The sequence below is a fragment of the Ambystoma mexicanum genome, chromosome 8, assembly GCF_040938575.1.
Source record: "Ambystoma mexicanum isolate Mex_15411 chromosome 8, UKY_AmexF1_1, whole genome shotgun sequence".
In the NCBI taxonomy this organism is placed as follows: Eukaryota; Metazoa; Chordata; class Amphibia; order Caudata; family Ambystomatidae; genus Ambystoma; species Ambystoma mexicanum.
Window position 1 is genome coordinate 492,018,644 of NC_090929.1, and position 20,150 is coordinate 492,038,793.

The 20,150-nt window shown below is 46.4% G+C and overlaps 1 protein-coding gene across 4 annotated transcripts in view; it reads right to left on the minus strand.

Annotated features, from left to right (window-relative positions):
- The window catches only part of LOC138472131 (Golgi integral membrane protein 4-like), a 439,726-nt gene that overhangs the window by 215,443 nt on the left and 204,133 nt on the right, over positions 1-20,150 (minus strand). For 2 of the 4 annotated variants that reach the window (XM_069610137.1, XM_069610135.1), the window contains exon 7: positions 6,102-6,218. The exons of the other annotated variants lie outside the window; for them this stretch is intronic. In XM_069610137.1, the coding sequence (XP_069466238.1) occupies positions 6,102-6,218 (117 nt within the window). The remainder of the gene's footprint in view (positions 1-6,101; positions 6,219-20,150) is intronic. 4 annotated transcript variants of the gene reach the window in all.

The window sequence follows — 20,150 nt, forward strand, 5'->3', positions numbered from 1 at the left end:
AAGAAATGTCAGAGAAATATAGACGGTTGCCATTTAAAAAGGTACACAACATAGCTCATGATCGCTTATAAAGAAGCCTTTTTCAGTACAATTTTATTTATTCAGTATTTATAATGTGCCAATACAGCAAATGGTGTTCCATTGGACTTTTCTGATGGGTGTAAGTAAACTGATAGCTTGCAGGTCTGAGCCCGCCCACATACCTTCATGCACATCAAGTCCACTGCAATGTAGACAAGAATGCTAGTTGGGCGACAGAGGCAAATAACTATCCTTAGGTTTGTCAACCATAGGACCATTATTCGAACCCCAAGGTCTCCAACCCGTCGATCGCGAGCCACTGGTAGCTCGCCTTGTGCTTCCCAGTAGCTCTCACCTGTGCTGCCTTTGCTGGCCCCTAAACCAGGTCAGAGGAGGAAGGGCTGTTTGACTCCAGCTCGGGGTTGAGCCATTGCTGCTGCCACTTTGCAAGGCAGTAATTTTGTGTGCCTTATGTATTTCCAAGTATCTGAAGAGAGAAATAAATTAATTTGGGCATATAACTGAATGTTATTTTGCGCCATGGTTTTTTGTGAATACCGCTGGAAGCAAAGTACATATCAATGGCATAAACTGAACAGCTCAGAGTGCAGTTTCTACTATGGCGAAATCTTGCAGAAACTCCTGTTAACTCTGCAAACATTGAGTAATCAAAAGAGATTTCAGGAGAGGCCATACAGGCAATGTTTTAATTATTTTTATACTGACCGCAGCCTAACATTACGGACTGAGCAAAACAAGAGAACATCCACAGGTAAAACCTGTGTATGTTTCAGAACATTTAAAATTATGGGATGGGATCACAATGCTGTGCTCGCAGTGCATTTTTTTTTGCATCTGAATAAGAAAGTAACCAGTGTAAAAAAATATGTTATTTGCTTCTTGAATTGTTTGATTCACTATGCTAAAGTGTTTTTGGTATGACCGTCCAAGTGTATAGGTAAGTGTGAGATCAAACAACTACTTTATGTGCCCAAGATCACACACTCATCATGTTTGAAAGCCCCACTAATATCTTTCACCTGTAGCTTAGTGCTCTGTCCCCTCCAGCCTACATCTGCCGGAGTCTGTCCCGATACATTCTGGTTTCACCATCACGTCTTGTGGGAAATGCTGGATTTTACTTTTATGGACTTCATTGATTCACAGTGCGTCACGTCACCCTTTCTCAACTCTGATGCTGGACTTCCTTCGCATCTTGTACTTATGGTGACCCTGAATCATGCTGTTCCCATCTTCATCTTGTATCAACATTGTGTTACTACTGACTTCTGCAATTGTATTCGCTCTCCCCTCTTGCTTCTACACTCTTTGACTGCTAACTCTTTGTTCTTTCCTCCTCTCGCCTTTTCTATCTCCTCCCCTCATCCCCTAACTTTCTTCTATGCACTTACTCTATCAGAATTGTCCCTAGACCTAGTATGATAGTGCCAGGGAGTAGAGGGGACAGATGATGTTGCCATCTGAAATGTCGTTAGGTCCTAGTACGATAGTCGCTTGTTTTGCTCCTCCCCTCCCTTTCTGCACCCCTCTCCCTCACCTTTTGTTTTTCTCCGGCTCTACCAGAAATGTCGTCAGGCCTAGTACGGTAGTCGCCTATCTGTCTCCATTTTCTTCCCACTCTCCCCTCCCTTCCTTATCTATGTCTTAGCTCTTGCACTATCTGAAATGTCGTCAGGCCGAGTACGATATTTAATTTCACATCCTTACTGTTCATGGCCTGTAAGAATGTTCTTGTATTTTCCCCTCGTTCCCTCCCTTGCCTTGAAGTACTTTGAAACACATTGTGTATAGGCGCTATATAAATAAAATATATCATATATGCAATGGCAGCATATGTTTTTCAAGAGCATTTCAAGAAGGAATTTACAAAGATCGTTTAAACAAGAAGAGCTGTGTTGGGGAAAAATGCTTGCATGAATGAGGGACTAAAAGCAGAGTAAGAGCATGTATTTTGTTTTCCATTGGCAAATATATGCCAAAAAGCTCCATGTTAATTTGAGAGCTACTTCTCAATTCCTGCTTTTTTTTTTGCATTATGGAGCTTGTCGCCCAGTATGTATAATGGAAAGAGCAAATTTCCCAGAATGTAAAATAGGACTTAATGAGCATCTCCCAAATTACATGGGCTTGTCAGGCTGCGTTCTGATGTTGTCTACTAATGACAAGCATTGACAAAGCCAACACTTTTGGCTTTTGTGTAGACATGATCTCTGTATTTTCAGGCATTGCCATAATATTACTTCCTGTCCATAAAAAGGCAACAGCTAAAAATGATGCTAGTACCTGGGCATATATAACAGAAGTGCCTTACAAGTGCTTATTTAATGCCTATACAAGAGCCACAACCTTTGGGTTTTCAAATGTTTGTTGGAACAAGAATTAAGTGCAAGGCACTGCTGAAAGGACACACATACTGCTTACACATCAAGTGGCTGATGGTACACTTGGTTAAGACAGTTTTATTACATGAAGGGCTGGTCTACAGCTGTAATTATGCCATTGCTTTTCAAAATGATGATCAGAAATCAAACACTAGACTTTGCGATCCCAGTGACATAGGCTTTGGGCAAGGAGGGGAAGATAGTCAGTGGGAATGGCCAGCGGGACTATCATGGTCATGGTTTTCTTAATATTCAAGCAATACCCACAGAATGTGTGTTCCTCCTTGCATCCATGGCTCTCCTGTCTGCGCTTCCCGTGACAATAGTTTTGGTTTATAGGCAGCACTTTCAGTGCCACCTAATAGCCAAAACTAAAAATCACCCATTTATTTAGCAGGTCCATAATCCACCATGTCAGCTCTACAGTGCTTTGCCACAATACCTTTTAACACACTGCAAAAGGATTGCAGAACAAAATATATGTATGTAACATTCTACTTCTCAAGTACCTACTGTATCCTTATAATGTGCAGAGGTAGTTGTAAGATTGCAGTTTATGTAGTTTAAATTAATTGCAGTATTGAAATGCCACATTGAATGCATACATTTTTATTCCGGAATAAAAATATAATTCCAATAAAACCAATCTTGGCACAAATCCCCATGCTCATCACCGCTCCAGTAGCTCTCACACATTGTCTCTGAACTAAAAGTAGCCCCTGTTCGAACCTATATGCAGCACTTTACTCTGCAATGTTCACGATCCAAACCTTGGCAACAGTGGCGAGACAGACAGTAAGGCGTTTGCCCATACAAAGCAGCCTGCCACTGGACCACCACTGGAGAGCTTTAGCAAAGTTTGCTGCAGGACAGGAGCTAATGTGTTCTTTTATGGCGTGTTCAAAGGGCCTATACCAAATTGAAACCTTTATGATCCTGCGGGCAAGGTGGTTGCTGTGCAACGGGCCTGGCTCGTCTGTCTCTTTCACTAAAAGCTCCGAAAGAAAAACAAAATAGAAAAAAATATAAAGCATTCTTGACACAACCGGCTCTGAACATGACAATTTGGAATCCCCCGAGCCCCACTCCTGGGACAACAAACCTTTCCGCATTGCACATGGGAGGCTTTTTATTCACGCAGAATGTGTTTATTTTTGTATGGAAGATAACAGCTCATTACTAAAGGGCCCAAGCAATGCTGTCTTCGCTGGAGCTTTCAATGCATTTTTCACTGCAGCCTCTTGACTGCAGCTTCGCGACTTTGACACCAGCTTATCTGCCTTTGTCAGTGGGGGTGCTAGTTTATTGGAAGGCATGTCATGCATCCTTTGTATCCTTGCCTCTATCTGTGTAACCAAGAGACCTTTGGTCAAATGTATACTTTTTGTATATTCCGTGAATACCGAGTCCTACCTTTTCTTGTAACAGTGCCTCAATGCCCCTCGGCTGCAAGTGCGCTATACAAATGCAAATAAATAAAGGTGCCAGGAAGCTGCAGGCAATGTAAACAAAATAATAAAGTGGCCAGAATTTCCACTGTGTGTACGGATTTGTTTTGCTGCCTTGCGTCCGTCTAACACGTGTTAAATTGAGCGAACTGAAACCACTTTAAACAAACAAAACTGTGCTTTGATGCTGAACAAACGGTGAACCAGTATGGACAAGGTCAAGGTTATTATGATTGAATGAGGAGATTCATGGTAATTATACCGGTATATTGCTGTACCGTTACACCACTGGTGGCGTGTGAAGTGGAAATGATCTTGCCACCAGGTGTCGTAACAGAGCCGCCGGCCTTTCTACTAGGGTCGGGGGCTTGCACTTGGCTGTTCCCTGTCGCCCTCGCCCTCCGAAAGAGACAGCGATGCTGCAGTCACTGAAGCTCCCTGCACGTCCATGGTGGCCTCGACCTGCATGGCGTGATGGGCCCAGCGCTTGGTTCTGCGATCTTTAAGCATCTTAGGTTTAAAGAGCTTGCAAGCTCGACAGTGCCCTTCGGCGTGGTTGCAGTTCAGACACAGGTTGCACACTCCGTCGATCCACAGACATTTTTTATGACCTGTGGAGCAAAATGTAAAGGGTGTTTTATCCATGTATGGGAAAGGCAGCCAGGCAATAAAAGGAAAGGGAAGGGAAGGAAAATGCATTGTACAGTGACCGCTCCCCACTCTCCCTACTGTAAGGGCCTAGTCCCGGTGGGCCTTCCAAGGCCGAAAGGGTCAGTTGAATCTTGACTTTGTCCGACGGCGCCGTCTTGTCTTTTCCACTGCGTTGATGAATTTGTCGATGTCGGAAGGACAAGGACAGAAAGAGTAACTATATTTAAACTTCTAAGCAAACGCCGTCAGCCAAAATTGAACTCTGTAAGAAGCGTCCGCTCACGATGGCAGAAAAAAAAACTATGCAAGTGACCTCGACGCGTGAAGGACCATGGGTACCGTGGAAGTCACACTAGGGTTAGTATTACTGGCACGCCATGTCGACATCCCTTTTTGAAAACAACTGTAATACTCTGCAGCTTCCACTAGATGTCGGCCTATGCATAGCATGTGATCTAATACACACACACACACACACACACACACTTTGCCAAGGTGAAAACAGCAAAATACATACATCAAACGTGCACATGCTTAATTGCAACCAACATGGAAAGCCTCAAGAACAAAGATGGAAACTATAGGTGCCCTGAAGTAAATGAGGAAACGGGAGACGGCCTCCGAATACATGGAGGGGCTGATGGCCCGATTCAGCTAAAGGCAGGCAGACAGAGCTTCCAGCGCAGACATGGTGCACACCCTAGCCAATCACAAGCAGAGACAGAAGGTTTTCAGTTACCAAGACGATAAGGCACCTGCACGGAAAGCAGTCTAAAATGCTCATAATTAAAAGCAGGAGAGCTCCATTTCGTGGTCTCTACACATGTGACCCGGGAGAGCAGGACAATGCCTATTCACTCAAGGTAGATGGAAGGAAGCTGTTCCCATCGAACCAGAGGTGGAAAGATACAAGTGTCGATCAACGATAACACCTGAATGTACTCGCTCAGGCTTAGGTGATCAGAGATGTCAACATGATGGAACACCCAGCACCTCCGCGCTTGTTCCAATCGCCTTGAAAAGTTACACCCAGTCTAGTATCTGTCAAAGGTCCCAAGGCTGGGAAGACACGTTCGTTTTGTCCAATCCATAGTTGCTTCTCGCGTTAAGACATACCACGTTTGCAGTGACCAATAGCTTCTTTACTTTCCTGCAACTTTGTATTTGTTGTAGGTGGAGGTGGTCTCAGGAGAGCCAGCAGATGTGGCAATCCAACTAACCCCTAAATCCTGCATATGTATTTTCCCTAAACTGATCAACCTGCATCCCTGATAGGTCTTGGGGACGTAACTTGTTTTTGTGACATCACCCCTGGTTAAAACAGGGTGACACATTTGGAGGACGAGAGTGCTGGAAACGATATGCTGTTCTAATGTCATCCCTGTAATTTGTGTTGGATAATAAAGACAGTAAAATGTTCCCTATGGTTGAGTCTTCCGTTTTTGCAGCAGGGATTTTGTTGGGGGCCCCCCCCAAGTATACTTTTACTGGTAGTATGGGTGACTTCTAGAGAGCCCCTGCCGCTTCTTTACACATGGGGTCAATGAGTGCAGTGATGCATACTTCGAAGGAGAGATACCTTCTTTTCTGGGGCCAGCAGCTGGAACCTCTGGTGCCCCTGTGCCTCACCCAGCTCCTTGAAACTGGGCATTCTCTGGAGCGCTTCCTTCAGCTGCCGAAACTCTTCCAGCTGGACCTGAGATGAAAAAGGCAATCATTCAAAGAAGAAAACAAAAAATGCAGCATTCAAGATGGACCCTGCCACCCCTCACCCCCGCGAATTAGGAAGACTCCCTTCCCAATAGTAAACCAGCACCTGCCATGGTGAAGTCTACCACTGCGTCCGCCTATGCACATTCTGTCCCATCCCAGGATGCAGCCGGCGCATGTCGTGAACTAGATCTGATCCCTGCCAGAAAGTGAAGGTGCCTACATATGATCCCACCCGCTGTAAATCCAGGCAAAAAAATAAATTGTGAGTTACATGGCGCGCTGAAAATTAACTTCCTTTTGTTATTAGGGTATTAGTTGAGCCTGGACCCAGCTTTGTGAAGCAAGAGACTATTTTACAATCATAGGGGGGTGGGGGTGGAACAAGGTTATGGGGCAGAGAAACAAGTGAGCGGGGATCGAACAATAGTGGAGGAGGGCAATTGTCAGCAATGGATCTACAAGTGAGCAGGGGAGGAAACAGTGGGGATCAGATCGCCAAGTCTCAGGTATGGTGGGTAGTGGACGGTGTATGGACCTAGGTATTAGCTTGATCACATCCATACAACAAAAAAAACAGGACCATTTGTGCGTTGGAATAAAGCCTCAGGCTACTTTTTTTTTCAAGAAGACAGGCTTTTAAACCATGAACATTACTAAATCAAAGCGCAAGCCTTCAGTGATACCCATCGACAGCTACATGGCGGAAATACAACGCACCATGTCGGAGGGCGCCCCATTCCACCAGACATCCTTTACGGATTTCAATTTTGAGAGGCGTCTTGGGTTACTGGAGCATGATGCCATCAGCAGAGACACCTTCCTGCAACCCCTGAAACAAGACGCCAATATCAGGGGGGCAATGTGGACAGGCTGGCAAGCTATCTGCCCAACAACCTCTCGAGCCCACAATCTGTAGACAAACTGACAAAATCCCTCAACAGGGTTATGCGTGGCTAACAATGGCAAATCGAGGTGGAAAACAACTATACACCCCTTCCCCAACCCACACACCAGTGTGAATAGGAGACAAACACTTTGGTGCTCTCCCTAGACATCCCAATGGATTACATGCTCCCCTTGAAATAAACCCTGGCTAATAGTCCCCAACTAGAAATGTCCTCAGTTTGTGTACTTTCTGGACGGTTCCTTCAGTACTGTTAAGTTAAGAGCATTCACTCTCTGCTATCGCAGTCTTACTATTGAACCGAAAGAGACCAAGACGAAGTTGTAGGCCCAGAGAAGCCTCCAACAGATGATAATTCATCTGGGAGTTCCATCTAGCAGGTCTCTCATTGCCAGTGCATTCAAACAGTTACCATCCTGATGGAGAATAATAAAGTCCCATGAAAGAAAATTACCCCTGTGATTGGAAGAGAGGGCAAATCAGACGCCGGAATAAAATACTGACACCATTTCAGTACAACCGAAGGACACAGGATGCCAAGGAGCATGTGACCTCTGATCCTCTTCTGGGAAAACACTTCACAGGTCCAAGAAAGAGGGTTCATACATTTTGCATACACTATATGGTTGTGCAGAGAAGAGCACTAGAAAACGTTCAAGCCATGAACAAAATAGATTTTCTCTCAATACCAAGTCTTCGCCTTTCCAAATTTCGCTGCCACTGCACCTTCAGTGTGCGCTACAGAAAGGCTTGTGTAGAGGGCTAGTCAGGGACAGATTGTCCATAAGGGGCCAGTGGGCGATAACTCGCCAGTACCCTTCCCATTATGGGGGAGTTGTGGGGTGGGAGGGGACTGGAGGGATATTTTTCACTGAGCATCTATAATTTAAAATGAAGAGCATGATAAGTGTTATTACATGGCTAGACTGCCATTTTGGTGAAGCCATTATAGCCATGCCTCATGGTGTGGTGGCTACTTCAGGCGTTCAAGTAACCACGGAATACAAAATTAGAGCAGGCGCACAATCTGGCAAAGCCACGCCTAATGGTACGGAGCCTACTTCAGGCGTACAGTGGACATAGAAGGTAGGTTACAGACATAAGAGAGTATAAATGCAGCGCAAGGCTGATGGGTTTTAGTAGGTGAGATGCAGGCATAATACAGTATAAATGAGGCGTAAGGCTGATAGGTCGTAACAGGTATGATACAGACCTAATACAGTATAAATGCAGCACAAGGCTGAGGGGTCAAAGTAAGTGGGATACAGATATGAATCATATGCAGTGCAAGGCTGACCAGTCAAGTTCAGTAGTTTGAGGCCATAGTGCAGTACAAGTGCAGCTGCAGCGTGAGGCCGATGCGGTGGATTACAGATAAAAAAAAATGAAATGCAGTTCTGGGCTGAAAAGACATGAAGCAGCAACACAGATAATTATTGCAGGATACATACCGGCCATATCTAAGGAATACGAGGCTGCACGGCATTAATGGGATGAGTAAAGTATTTGAGTAGGGATTATATGGTCGGTTGAACAATTAACATGTTTTAACAGTGGCAATGCAGAAATGTATTGTTGAGACCAGCCTTGTGACTTTCTTTGAGCCCTGCAAGATGATCTGACCTTTAACCCTTTACAAAGTGACAGACATTAAAAGAATAGACTCTTCCACTGAAATCTTGTCATTTTATGTTTATGTAAGCGACAGCCGTTTAAATATACACTTCCAAGTGGTTTGTCTAAATGGGGCAGGTACACGTTTTGTGGCGTTTCTCAACAATTTCTTACTGTGGCTTTGACTTTTTACTGGGCATCTACGATAAAGCAATCATGGCAAAAGTTTATTTACGAGTCAAGACAGCCCTACGTAGTTGCAGCCAGTCTGGGCAGCTTTTCCTAATGTGGCATGGCATTTGTAAATAGCAAAGCCAACAGGGGTACATTCTTACACTGGGCACTGGCATATATATTGGCACATCCAGCTTGAACATACTGCATATACAGGTGTAGTCTGGAAATGTATGCGTAGAGCCAGCATTAAAGGTGTTTTTATACTGGCATATATTGCTGGGAAAGGCATCGTGAAAATGCAAGTCATCAACAGTGCACAGGAGAATCAATTGGATTTTTTTTATGAGTTACCTTACACAACGGAACTGTCTGGCTTTTTAATCAATTTTGCACACAAAAAATGCTATATAATGCACAATTTTAACCCATTATTTAAACAATGTTCTCAGGGTGCTGCTGGGAAACCCCACCAGACGCCCTTGGGTTGGTTCGGGCTCCCTCGCTACACTCGGTCGCACACGCATATCTGGGGGCCCTCCAATTACAAAGGTTCACCAGCCACCACTGGGGCCAGCGAGCATTTGGAGGCCATCAGCAGTAAACAGGTTCATGCTGAACGCGGTCGGTGAAACCTACCAACTGGCCTGCTTCACAGGAATGAGCGCACGCATCGCATCCATGGCACGCACCGACCTGTCACCGGGTTGACGAGAAATGCACGTGGCTTGGGTATATGGGTCACATTTCCATGGCGGAGGGAGGCACTCTCCGCCTAAAAGCACTGCGCCCAAGCACGGGACACGCGTTCCGTGGTTATGCACAGGAAGCAGCAGTTCATTCACAGCCTAATGTTTTCTTAAAAATCACTAGATGCTCCATGTGTCTGTTTCAAGGGAATGCCTAGCACAGGCATTTGATGCAATCATGTGAGCAAGCGAACTGTTTACTGTAGATGCCTCCATGCACAGCTCTAGTAACATACATGTTTTTACAAGCCTTCTCTTTTGCGGTTGTGGGGCCTTTAAATTGACTTTTATGCCTCAGACTTTTTTTTCTACGGAATTCGAAAATAAACTGCATAAGTGGAGGAAAAAAAACACCCTTCCAGGAACAGCTCCAAGAACCAGAGCCAAAGGGTACAACACTTTGGACGAGGGTGGAGGATTAAGCCTTCATGCCTAGCAGCGTGCACGGGTGCCAACATAAGTAGGCTTTCCACGTGTCGTGTTAGGCTTTACGGAGACCGTGTTTGTTCCTGCAGCAGCAACAACAAAAAGAAATCGCACCCTTCTCCTTAAATAAGCTTCTTCAGTTCCAGTAGAAGAGAGTGGTTCTGTGGGCATTTATATAAGGCAGGGTCTGCAACCTTTGACTCTCCAGATGTTTTGGACTAAAATTCTCATGATCCCTCCACATTGTCTTTGCTGGCTAGGGCTGATGAGAGCTGTAGTCCAAAACATCTGGAGAGCCAAAAGTTGCAAACCCCTAATGCAAGGTGTTGTGTATAGTGCTTAATAATCCCATAGGGCTACCTCAAAGAGCTATAGGGGAAGGCGGTTAAATACAAGTGGATGGAAATGGGAAAAAGGCAAATAAAGAGGTCATGGGCGAGTTTGAAGGACAAACCTAAAACAGTGAGAAGAATCTGGCCCCTGAGCAAGTGTGAGCTCAAGTGTAAAACTTGTGAGCAAAGTGAGAAATCGCCAGGACACGAAGGCCTCAGGCAAGGTCTCTTCCTTTTGCAAACTGGCCTTTCCAGTTCCATGCTAATGCGATTTTGAGTGTGGGAGAAAGAAACCAATGGCATTGCCATTTGCAAATTTCCAGAAACGCCCACACCCCCCCTTTAACACCCCCCTCCCCCCGCACAGCTACCTGGGGCTTCCATGATGAGAAGGGCGTCAGGTTTCGAGGGAGTTCTCCATATAGACGGTCTATGGAAATTATGTGACAATCTGTTAGCACAATGCGGACAGGCGTAGGCGGAGATGTCCTGACCCTACGTTGCACCACAGCGGTTTTATTAGCCTATTAGCCTTGGCCAGGCAAGGCCTGTGCTAGGGGTGAGTATAAAATGCAAGTGTTATGCTGCAACCATGGATTCTCCCATTTTGTAAATAATGTCCGCCGAGATTGTTGCAGGGCTGTATGCCAAATGCTCCATAGGTTTTTCCTTTTAGGTTCAGTTTTGATTTGCTAGTGTCACAAAGCCAGATAGTTCCCAAAAAAATGCACAACATGAAAAGTATGGTTCTAGAAGATTGCCTGAGGGATTCGCAGGTTTGGGCCAATATGGAACCCTGTGGATCTCCCAGGGATCCCCATTCTATCACTCAGTCTTTAGCTGGTGCAGTCTTTCTGATCTTCCTGCTTTCATGGTAGTCTCCATGGGTGGCTTGAGTACGGGGGTCCTGTCTGGGCCTATGCTAAAGACTGGTTCGGGGTGGGTCTCTTACCAACGCTCAGTGTTTTAGATCAACCAGCACCCATGAGCTTTCAGTGCCTTTCTCTCGGGCCACTCGCCACCTACCTTGTTCCAGGTCCTGGTTCTCTGGCCCACCAACCCCAGTCTCTCTCCTCCATGTTCTAACATCTGTGGGGCCCTTTTCTAGTTGCTCCCCTCCTCTGTTCTAGCCACTGGTGTTGCCTGCACCGCCTCAATGCTCTGCTAGGAGCTCGTTTATCCACAAACTGAAGGGGCCCCCTTTGTGGTCTCAGGATTCACTGCTTTGCAGTTTTTCACTTTGGCTCCACTGAAGCTTAACGAGCCACCCAGTCTCCTTTTCACCCATCCTCGACCTCTCCCTTTCTCCTCACACACACCCTCATCCTCCTCACTCTCATTCTCATCTCACCTCCCCTTCCCTCCCCTCCCTGATTCTATCCCCACTCATCCTAGTACTCCTCGTCTGCCTACCTGCTCTCCTGGTCCCCCTCATCAGCTCTCCTCACCCTTAGACCCCCCTCACCCACACCTAGTCAGCCTCTCCACTGACCCCCGCTCGACAGCCTGTCCCCCCTCATCCCCTGCTCATCAGGCCATCCCCCTCACTCCCTTCCAGTTTTCTCCCAACCTCTCGCCTTACCCTTGCCCTCGTCCTTGTACCCTCTTCTACTCCTCCATCGCTCCAAGTCTTTACTCTAACCACTTCCTCCTCCTTCAAATACTTCCCATTGAATAGGGTTCAAGACCTGCCTCTCTGGCCACCCTGTTGCTAATAGATCTCAAGTAAGCATCTTTCAATTGGATTGTGCCCTCCCACATATTCCTCATCTTAAGATATTCGTATCCTGCCAGCTTCGCTGCTTCGCAATTTTTCTTTTTCAGCAGAGGGCGCTGTGCACAAGGTCGTGGCATCGATGCCCCTCGACGGGCTGCATACTGTGTCGACGTCACCATCAGTACAAAGAGCTTGTGCCGCGCCCGTTGGCTTCAGTTCTGTATTTCCGATTGCTTCGCTCTCGAGAACGGCAAGATTCAAAATTTCCTTCTAAAAAGGTCTTCTACCCTTTCTGCTCCCAAGACCGGGGTTCAAAAAATGTATCGACTGCGGATCGAAGATGTCGATCATAGATCCTCTGCGTTTGTCTCTGGTGCCTAGGTTAAGACCATCGAATCAGCGACTGTGGCTCCTGTCAGTCAATGACGGAGAAGCCCTTTGTGAGAGGAAAGGTAAACTGGCGATGGGGCGGGAAGCTTCCAAGGCTTCCTTGAAGGCATGGTCTAAAAGACATAAAAGATCGAGCGATTCAAAAGAATCGGATCATCGTAGACACTCTTAAGAGATCCCGATCTCGTAGTAGATCGAGACGCTCTTCATCTTCCTCTTCCAAAAAAAGTTAAAAGGAGACATATTTCTCCCTCTTCATCATCCGATACATCTACCGAAATGGTACGACGCCCTACTAAGTCAGATCCCCCAAGAAAATGGGAAGATTTTCAAAGGAAGATGGTGGAGGTCTTTCAGAATGCGGCCTCGACCCCCTCAAAGAAGCCTCAAAAGAGCCAGACCCCAGTCGCTCCATTGGACAACACAGGGAAGTCAGGAACTACTGTGGTAAAACCCATTAGTATGGGTGAAACTCTTAAAACTCGAGTCGACGCCAAGTCGTCGAAGAGTCCTCTAGAATCGAGCATTTCCCTGACACTGCATAAAAAAACAGAAGTCGTTTAAAACATCTGCGACTTCGTCGATGCCAACGGCTTGGACATCGAAGCCAAAAGCGTCTTCAACGCCTTTGTCGAAGACACCATTGGTGTCCTCGTAGAATCCTTCGATACCATTGAAGGTTCCTTCGACCAAAACTTATGAACAAGACAGGAGATTTACTCCTTTACCAAAATCAGACTTCTTTAAGTCTATGTCTTCTATATTTGAAGAAAGTGGCTCTGAAGATGAGGAGGTTTCTCCTTTTGGAGTACAATATGGTACTAGAGAGGTCCCAGAAGAATGAATCGATCCAGAATCGAACATGAGAGACCCGTGTGACACCCTTCACTCTGCTAGTGGCATTTATACGTCACCTAAGCTAGAGTTTGCAAAGCCTGACCCTGCAGAACATGCAGATTCAGGGTACAGGACCTTAATGAATAGAGTGGTGGAATACATGGGCTGGGGTAGAGCCTCACCCACTTTTGATCAGGATGTTATGACTGACATACTAGATCGGGGCACCCAGAAGGATCCAGTTCTCCCTTTCCAGAGGGCACTTCAGAGAAGGGAAGAAAAGAACTGGGAAGCTCCGGACAACATTGCTGCAGTAAACAGTAATTTTCCTAAGAAGTATAGAACTTCCACTTCTGATCATGATTATTTAACGAAAGGCACCCCACTCCAGAAAGTCTGGTTATTCAGGCTGCAACAACCTCAAGACAGACTGCATATCCATCTATCCCTTTGGACAGAGAGGATAAGAAGGTAGATGCTTGGGCCCGTAAAGTTTTTACGTCGGGTAGAATGGCTCTAAAGTAAACTAATGTCACCTGTACCCTGGTCAGGTTCAACCATACCCTCTGGGACTGTATTCTGGCGGCGGCTGAACATATTCCAGAAAGCGAGGGAAGGCTTCCTGAATATTGTCAAAGACGGAAAGGAGGCAATGGGGGAATGTCTCCAGTCTGGACTGGATACTGCCGATAGTATCAGCAGATCCATGGCTGCAAGCACAGTGCTATGCAGATTTGCGTGGTTGAGAAAGTCAGGGTTCGCATCAGATGTGCAGGCCAGACTTCTCAACATGCCTTTTGATGGCTTGAGGCTGTTTGGTAGTAAGGCTGATGAAAGCTAAGCTAAATCTTAGTGCCTCCATGCGACAGCCTCAGAAACCCTATTCGGGCTCATCTTCCTGGAGGGGTCGTTCTTTTTGGTACTACTCCTCTTTTGGTAGAGGAAGAGGACAGGCCTTTCAAAGAGGCAAGAGAAATGTCACTCGTGGTGGACGAGGAAAGACTGCAAAACCAACCTCAGGAACAGTATCTTTGCCCTCAGCCACTCCTGCAGCCTACTCCAAATCCCCCCGTATCACACAAAACCCCGGTGGGAGGCAGAATTTCTCAGCATCTGAAAGAAAGGCAGGGCATTACTTCAGATGCTTGGGCACTGGAGGCAGTAGCTCAAGGTTACTGCCTTCCCTTCCTAAAAAGGGCCTCAGGACCAGCCACCGGGAACCAGCTGTGTAAAAATTCCAGACCCGCTCCTGCTGCAGGAAATTTCTCCTAGAGAAAGGTGCAATAGAACATGTACCTGTAGTGGGGAGGAACACGGGTTGGTACTTTCTCATCCCAAAGGAGGACGGAGGATTGAGACCCATCTTGGACTTAAACAAGTTCCTCAGGAAGGACAAGTTCAACCCTTTCTCAGATCCTTCAGGCTCTCCAACTCAAGACTGGTTGGTATGTTTGGACCTTCAGGATGCTTACTTTCATGTGCCAATCCATCTCAAGCACAGAAAGTACCTGAGGTTTGCAGTTGGCGGTTCTCACTTTCAGTTTCGAGTTCTGCCACTCGGGCTGGCCTCCGCCCGAGGGTTTTCACCAAACTGATGGCGGTTGTGGCAGCGATTCTCAGGAGAGGGGGGACTCACGTCTACCCCTACCTGGATGATTGGTTGATCAGAGCACATTCTCCCGAACAAGCTCAGAAACATCTGTCGATCACCTGTCACTTCCTTCACAAACTGGGCTTCTCGCTCAATTTCAAGAATTCTCACATGATGCCATCCCAAAAGCTCCAGTTTATCGGAGCAGTTTTGGATACTTCCTCGGGCAAAGCCTCGCCTCCCGAGGGGAGAGCTCTCCACATTCTGCAGATAGTAACAAAGTTCCAGAATGCCCAGTATATGCTGGCCTTTGATTTTCTGAGGTGCTCGGCCTCATGCATTTTTTCTGGTGCCAGGGGCCAGATTGAGAATGAGATCCCTTCAATGGGCCCTCAGAACTCAGTGGTCCCAGTTCTCGGGGAGCATGTCGGATCTTCTGCAAGCCTCGAGCACAGTTGCTCAAGATCTACTATGGTGGGCTTGCAACGACAACATCCTCAAGGGAGGATCTTTTTGGCAACAATGGCTGGAGATAACAGTAGTAACGATGCCTCATTGAGGGGGGGGAGGGCAGGGAGGGGGTTAGCCCATACCAGCGATCCGACAATCAGCGGTCGTTGGTCTCCATCGAAGTCCAAACTACACATCAACCTATTAGAGCCAAGGGCAATCAGAATAGCACTGAAGGCCTTCCTGCCCCTTGTACAGGGAAAGAATGTCCTGATAATGACGGACAATACGGTGGCCATGTACTACCTCAACAAAAGAGGAGGCGTAGGGTCACTAACACTGTGCAGAGAAGCAATGCAGCTCTGGGTCTTGGCAATACGAGAAGGAATCTCTCCGTCGGCAGTTCCCTAGCCGGCGAGCAGAACACAGCGGCACATGCTCTGAGCAGGCAGAGCACAGTCTCCCACGAGGGGGAGCTAGCTCAGGAAGTCCTTCTAGAGATCATCGCCCTTTGGGGGAACGCCTCAAGTGGATCTGTTCACAACTGCGGTCAACCGGAAGTGCAAACAGTACTGCTCAAGGAAATTTCCTCTGAGAGGAGCTCTAGGAGACGCGTTTGTGGTGGACTGGAAATTTCCACTTCTGTACGCATTTCCTCCAGTCCCCGGGATTCCTCAAGTAATCAGGGAGGTTGAGAAAGTTCAGGAAAACCATGATCCTAATTGCCCCAGATTGGACTAGGAGGACACGGTACCTGGACCTTCTAGACAGGTCCATCTGCCCTCCGATACGTCTTCCGCAAAGAGAGGATCTTCTCTCTCAAGAGGAAGGTCGGGTTCTCCGTTCAGAGGTCAAAAGACTCAACCTTCACGCATGGTTTCTGAGAGGTTGAGATACAAGGATTGGGATCTTCCAGATGACGTAATGGAGATTTTGCTTTCGGCCAGAAGGCCAGCAACAAAATCTTTCTACCAATGTCGTTGGAACAAGTTCAGTAACTGGTGCAAAGATAAGGATGTGGACCCTTTTCAATGTGGCACCCCAATGGTGCTCTCTTTTCTATTACATCTAGCCAAATGGGGCTCCAGATCTCAACAATTAAAGGATATCTAGCTGCGCTGTCCATTTTCAAGTGCTCCTTGGAAGAGGCATCTTACTTCAAAATTTCATTGATAATTCAATTCCTGAAAGGGCTTACTAACGTATACCCTCCAGTACCTTTTCGTTTCCCAACTTGGGATTTATATCTAGTACTTAAGTTTCTAACTTTTATACCTTTTGAGACTCTGCACTCATGTCCCTTGAGGCTTCTAACATTGAAGACGGTCCTTCTTGTAGCCTGAACATCAGCCTGCAGCGTTAGTGAACTAAAGGCTCTCTCATGTAAACCCCCATACACTATGTTTTACAAGGACAAAGTAGTTCTTAAAGTTAAACCATCTTTCTTACCAAAGGTAGTTTCTGACATCAATTTGTCAAAAAAAAAAATAATCATACTACCAACATTCTATCCTCCTCCTCATTTGGGCAAAGAAGAGGAGAGGTTTCATAGACTGGACCCTAAAAGGGCTCTCAGTTTTTACATTTCAAGAATGTCAAAATTACGCAAGATGACCAACTTTTTGTAGGTTATACAGGTCATAAATTGGGATTAGCGGTGACAAAATAAACCATATCCCACGGGATCATTCTGGCTATAATTGAGTGCTACAGATTGGCGGGGAAGGACCCCCCCCCAGATGGGCTTCGAGCCCATTCCACTAGGGGGGATGGCTACTTCTGCGGCTCTGAAGAGAGGAGTCCCTGCAGCAGATATTTGTTCAACTGCAAAATGGGCATCAATGCATACCTTCATCAAGCATTATTGCTTAGATGCCTCTTCCTCTAACGAGGGTTTATTTGCCAAGGCGGTACTTCATTCCGTCCATGAGAACAAGAACTAGTACTCCCCACCTCCAAAATTACCACTATGTGATAAGATGAGGAATACGTGGGAGCACACAATCCATTCGAAGAACAAGTTACTTACTAACTAATGTTCTTTCGACTGGATGTTCCTCCCATGTATTCCTCATCACCCCTCTCATCCTACCCAGCAGTACAGTTTATGTTTCTTACACTTTCCTCTCACAAAGAGTCCATCAGTGATGAGGCACGCCTGGGTGTTCCTCAAATATTTCCTCGAAAAAAACAGAACTGAAGCCAATGGGCGCAGCACGAGCTATTTGTACTGATGGTGACGTCGACACGGTACGGAGCCCGTCGAGGGACATCGACACCACGACCTCATGCAGAGCGCCGTCTGCCGAAATATTTTTTCCGAAGCAGTGAAGACGGCAGGATATGAATATCATAAGATGAGGAATGCTTGGGAGGAACATCCAGTCGAAAGAAAGTTACAGTTGGTAAGTAACTTGTACTTCTGCGGTATGCAGTGTGACTGGTTGGTTTCACTCACATGCTCCCTCTCTGACCAAGTTTACTGGCCCTGCCCCTTCTTCATGCAGATCCAAGGTGCAATCTCAAAGACTTGCAGCGCAATTTTGAATTTGCTATGCATGCACGAACAGGAAAAGGAGAGCTCGTCTGAGCACAGCGGTCCCTGGAACTACACGCTCTCTCCGCAGTCCATGCTGCCCATCAAGGTATGCCTGCTCTTCGAGGGTTATTACATATGTCTCCTGCTCGCAAAGAGCAAACTTCAGGTCCTCCCTCTCCTCGCAGCGAGGCAGATCTGCTGCTCTAGAACCGGACACTTGAAACTGGGGTTGGAATGGGCCATTCAGAGGACATTACACATCTTATGTTAAATGAGTTTTGCAGAGCGCAACAAAGGTGTCTTGGCGCTATAAAGCTTGAGTGACTCAGACAGCGCATACCGACATTGAAGGTGAGTAAGATTATTAAAGAAAAAGATTTCAAGATGTTTCTGAGATAGAAGCAGATTGCATTCTCTACAGATTAGCAGTCTGAGTGAGTTCCGAATTCTAGATGCCTAAACCCGAAAGGTACAGCCACCCCGCCTTTCTTTCCCATATCTTGGAATTATACCTTTCCTCTCTTATATAGATCTTAGGAGAGGAGTAGGAGAATAGAGACTGCATAGAATGCGGACCTAGGCTGTTGAAGACTTTAATGAACAAAGCTTTTAAAAATGATCCGCTTCTTCACAGGAAGCCAGTGCATGGAGCGAAGTGCTGGAGTGACGTGATCATGGTTTTGAAGTTCCATTATAGTGCAGACAGCTGTGTTTGGCACTCCGTGAAGACATGTTGCCTATTCCGGGAATCCAAAGTAAAAACTCTTGCCAAAATCCAGACGAGAGGAGATAAGAGACTGCATAACTAAAACTAAATCCATGTGCAAATTAAAGAAAAGGAAAAAGGGGGTTTTATTTTCCAACATCAAAAAGCAAGCTTTGGTCACTGTTGGAATTTGACTATTTAGTGTGAGCTTATTATTGAGCAATAAAGCCCGACCCGCTGGGGCATTACAGAGTCAGGTAATATTTTTATAGGCCCGAGTGAAGCTTGTGGAGGCTCGGAGCGGGGCTGGCCCCGTTCCGAGCCTCCTCATTGGCTGAGGGGCTGCCATGCCCCCCGCCGGGAACTAAGGAATGGAATCCAGGCCGAGGGATGCCTTGTCAGGTAAAGTTAAATGTTAGTTACATTCTGCTTGACCCTCGTCAGGGTTCTAATTAAGGGTAATGCCTGGAGTCTATGTTTCAGGTTTAGGGTCAGGGTCAGGTTCAGGACGGGAACCGAAAGAGTATGGCTAGCGAAGGGTTGTGTAAGTGTTAGCATTTTCGTTTATCATGGCTGATGATCTCCTGATCCCTTAAAGGGACAGTGTGAGGATCACCATTGTGGTTTTAAGGTGGTCATGGAGCTACAATGGTTACCCCAGATAGCACAACAGTTATAATTTAGTGGCTCACTTGAGGAGCTAGTGTCAAAGGGGATTCTCTTGCCGCGATCCCCTGTCTCCTGTGGTGATAAACCGGGGGTTATCATTGGTATCCTCCCCGGGCCCAGCTTCATGCAGCCTGTGGTGCTAGCCAGACCCTTCACAACAACACCACCCACCCTCCCTCAACTCCAGGCCAGAGTCTTCATCACAGCTGCTCTTAGTTTTCGCCAGCCTGCAGTATTTTTAAAAGTGTCTGTTGCAGACCGCGTTGTTGTTAGAAAGTTAAAAATACCTCAGCTGGTAGCAGTTAAGTTAATCTTTCGAATCGAAAAGACTGCCATTTAGGCTTATACTGCGATGTAAACCTGCCAATTATAGCTCATAAAATGCCAAAGCCTTACGGTCTGTCTTGAGTTTACAATTATGTTCCCAATAGGTGTAGCCAGGTCTGTGCAGTCTTGTGGGTGATACAGGGTAAGCATTACTTTAAACGCCTATAATAAACGTGCACACTGTATCTTAACATTATAAGCCACAGGCAAAATGTGGCTCCTTTATATTCATGTGCAATTAAAACAGCTTTTGTCGTGCGTGTTTGCACTCGGACTCCCAGGAGGCAGTTCATGGGAATGCGCGCTTGGATCAGATCTCCTGGAATTAGACGGTCTGCCTTTTCTGCCCCATCTTGTTCTCTGAGGCAGAGGCTACTCCAAACATCTCTAAACAGATGATCAGATCAGCTAATGAGATGCCAAGACCTGAAACCAGTGTGATCATTTAAAGTTGGGACATTTTTATTTATTGATTGTGCATTTGTAAGAC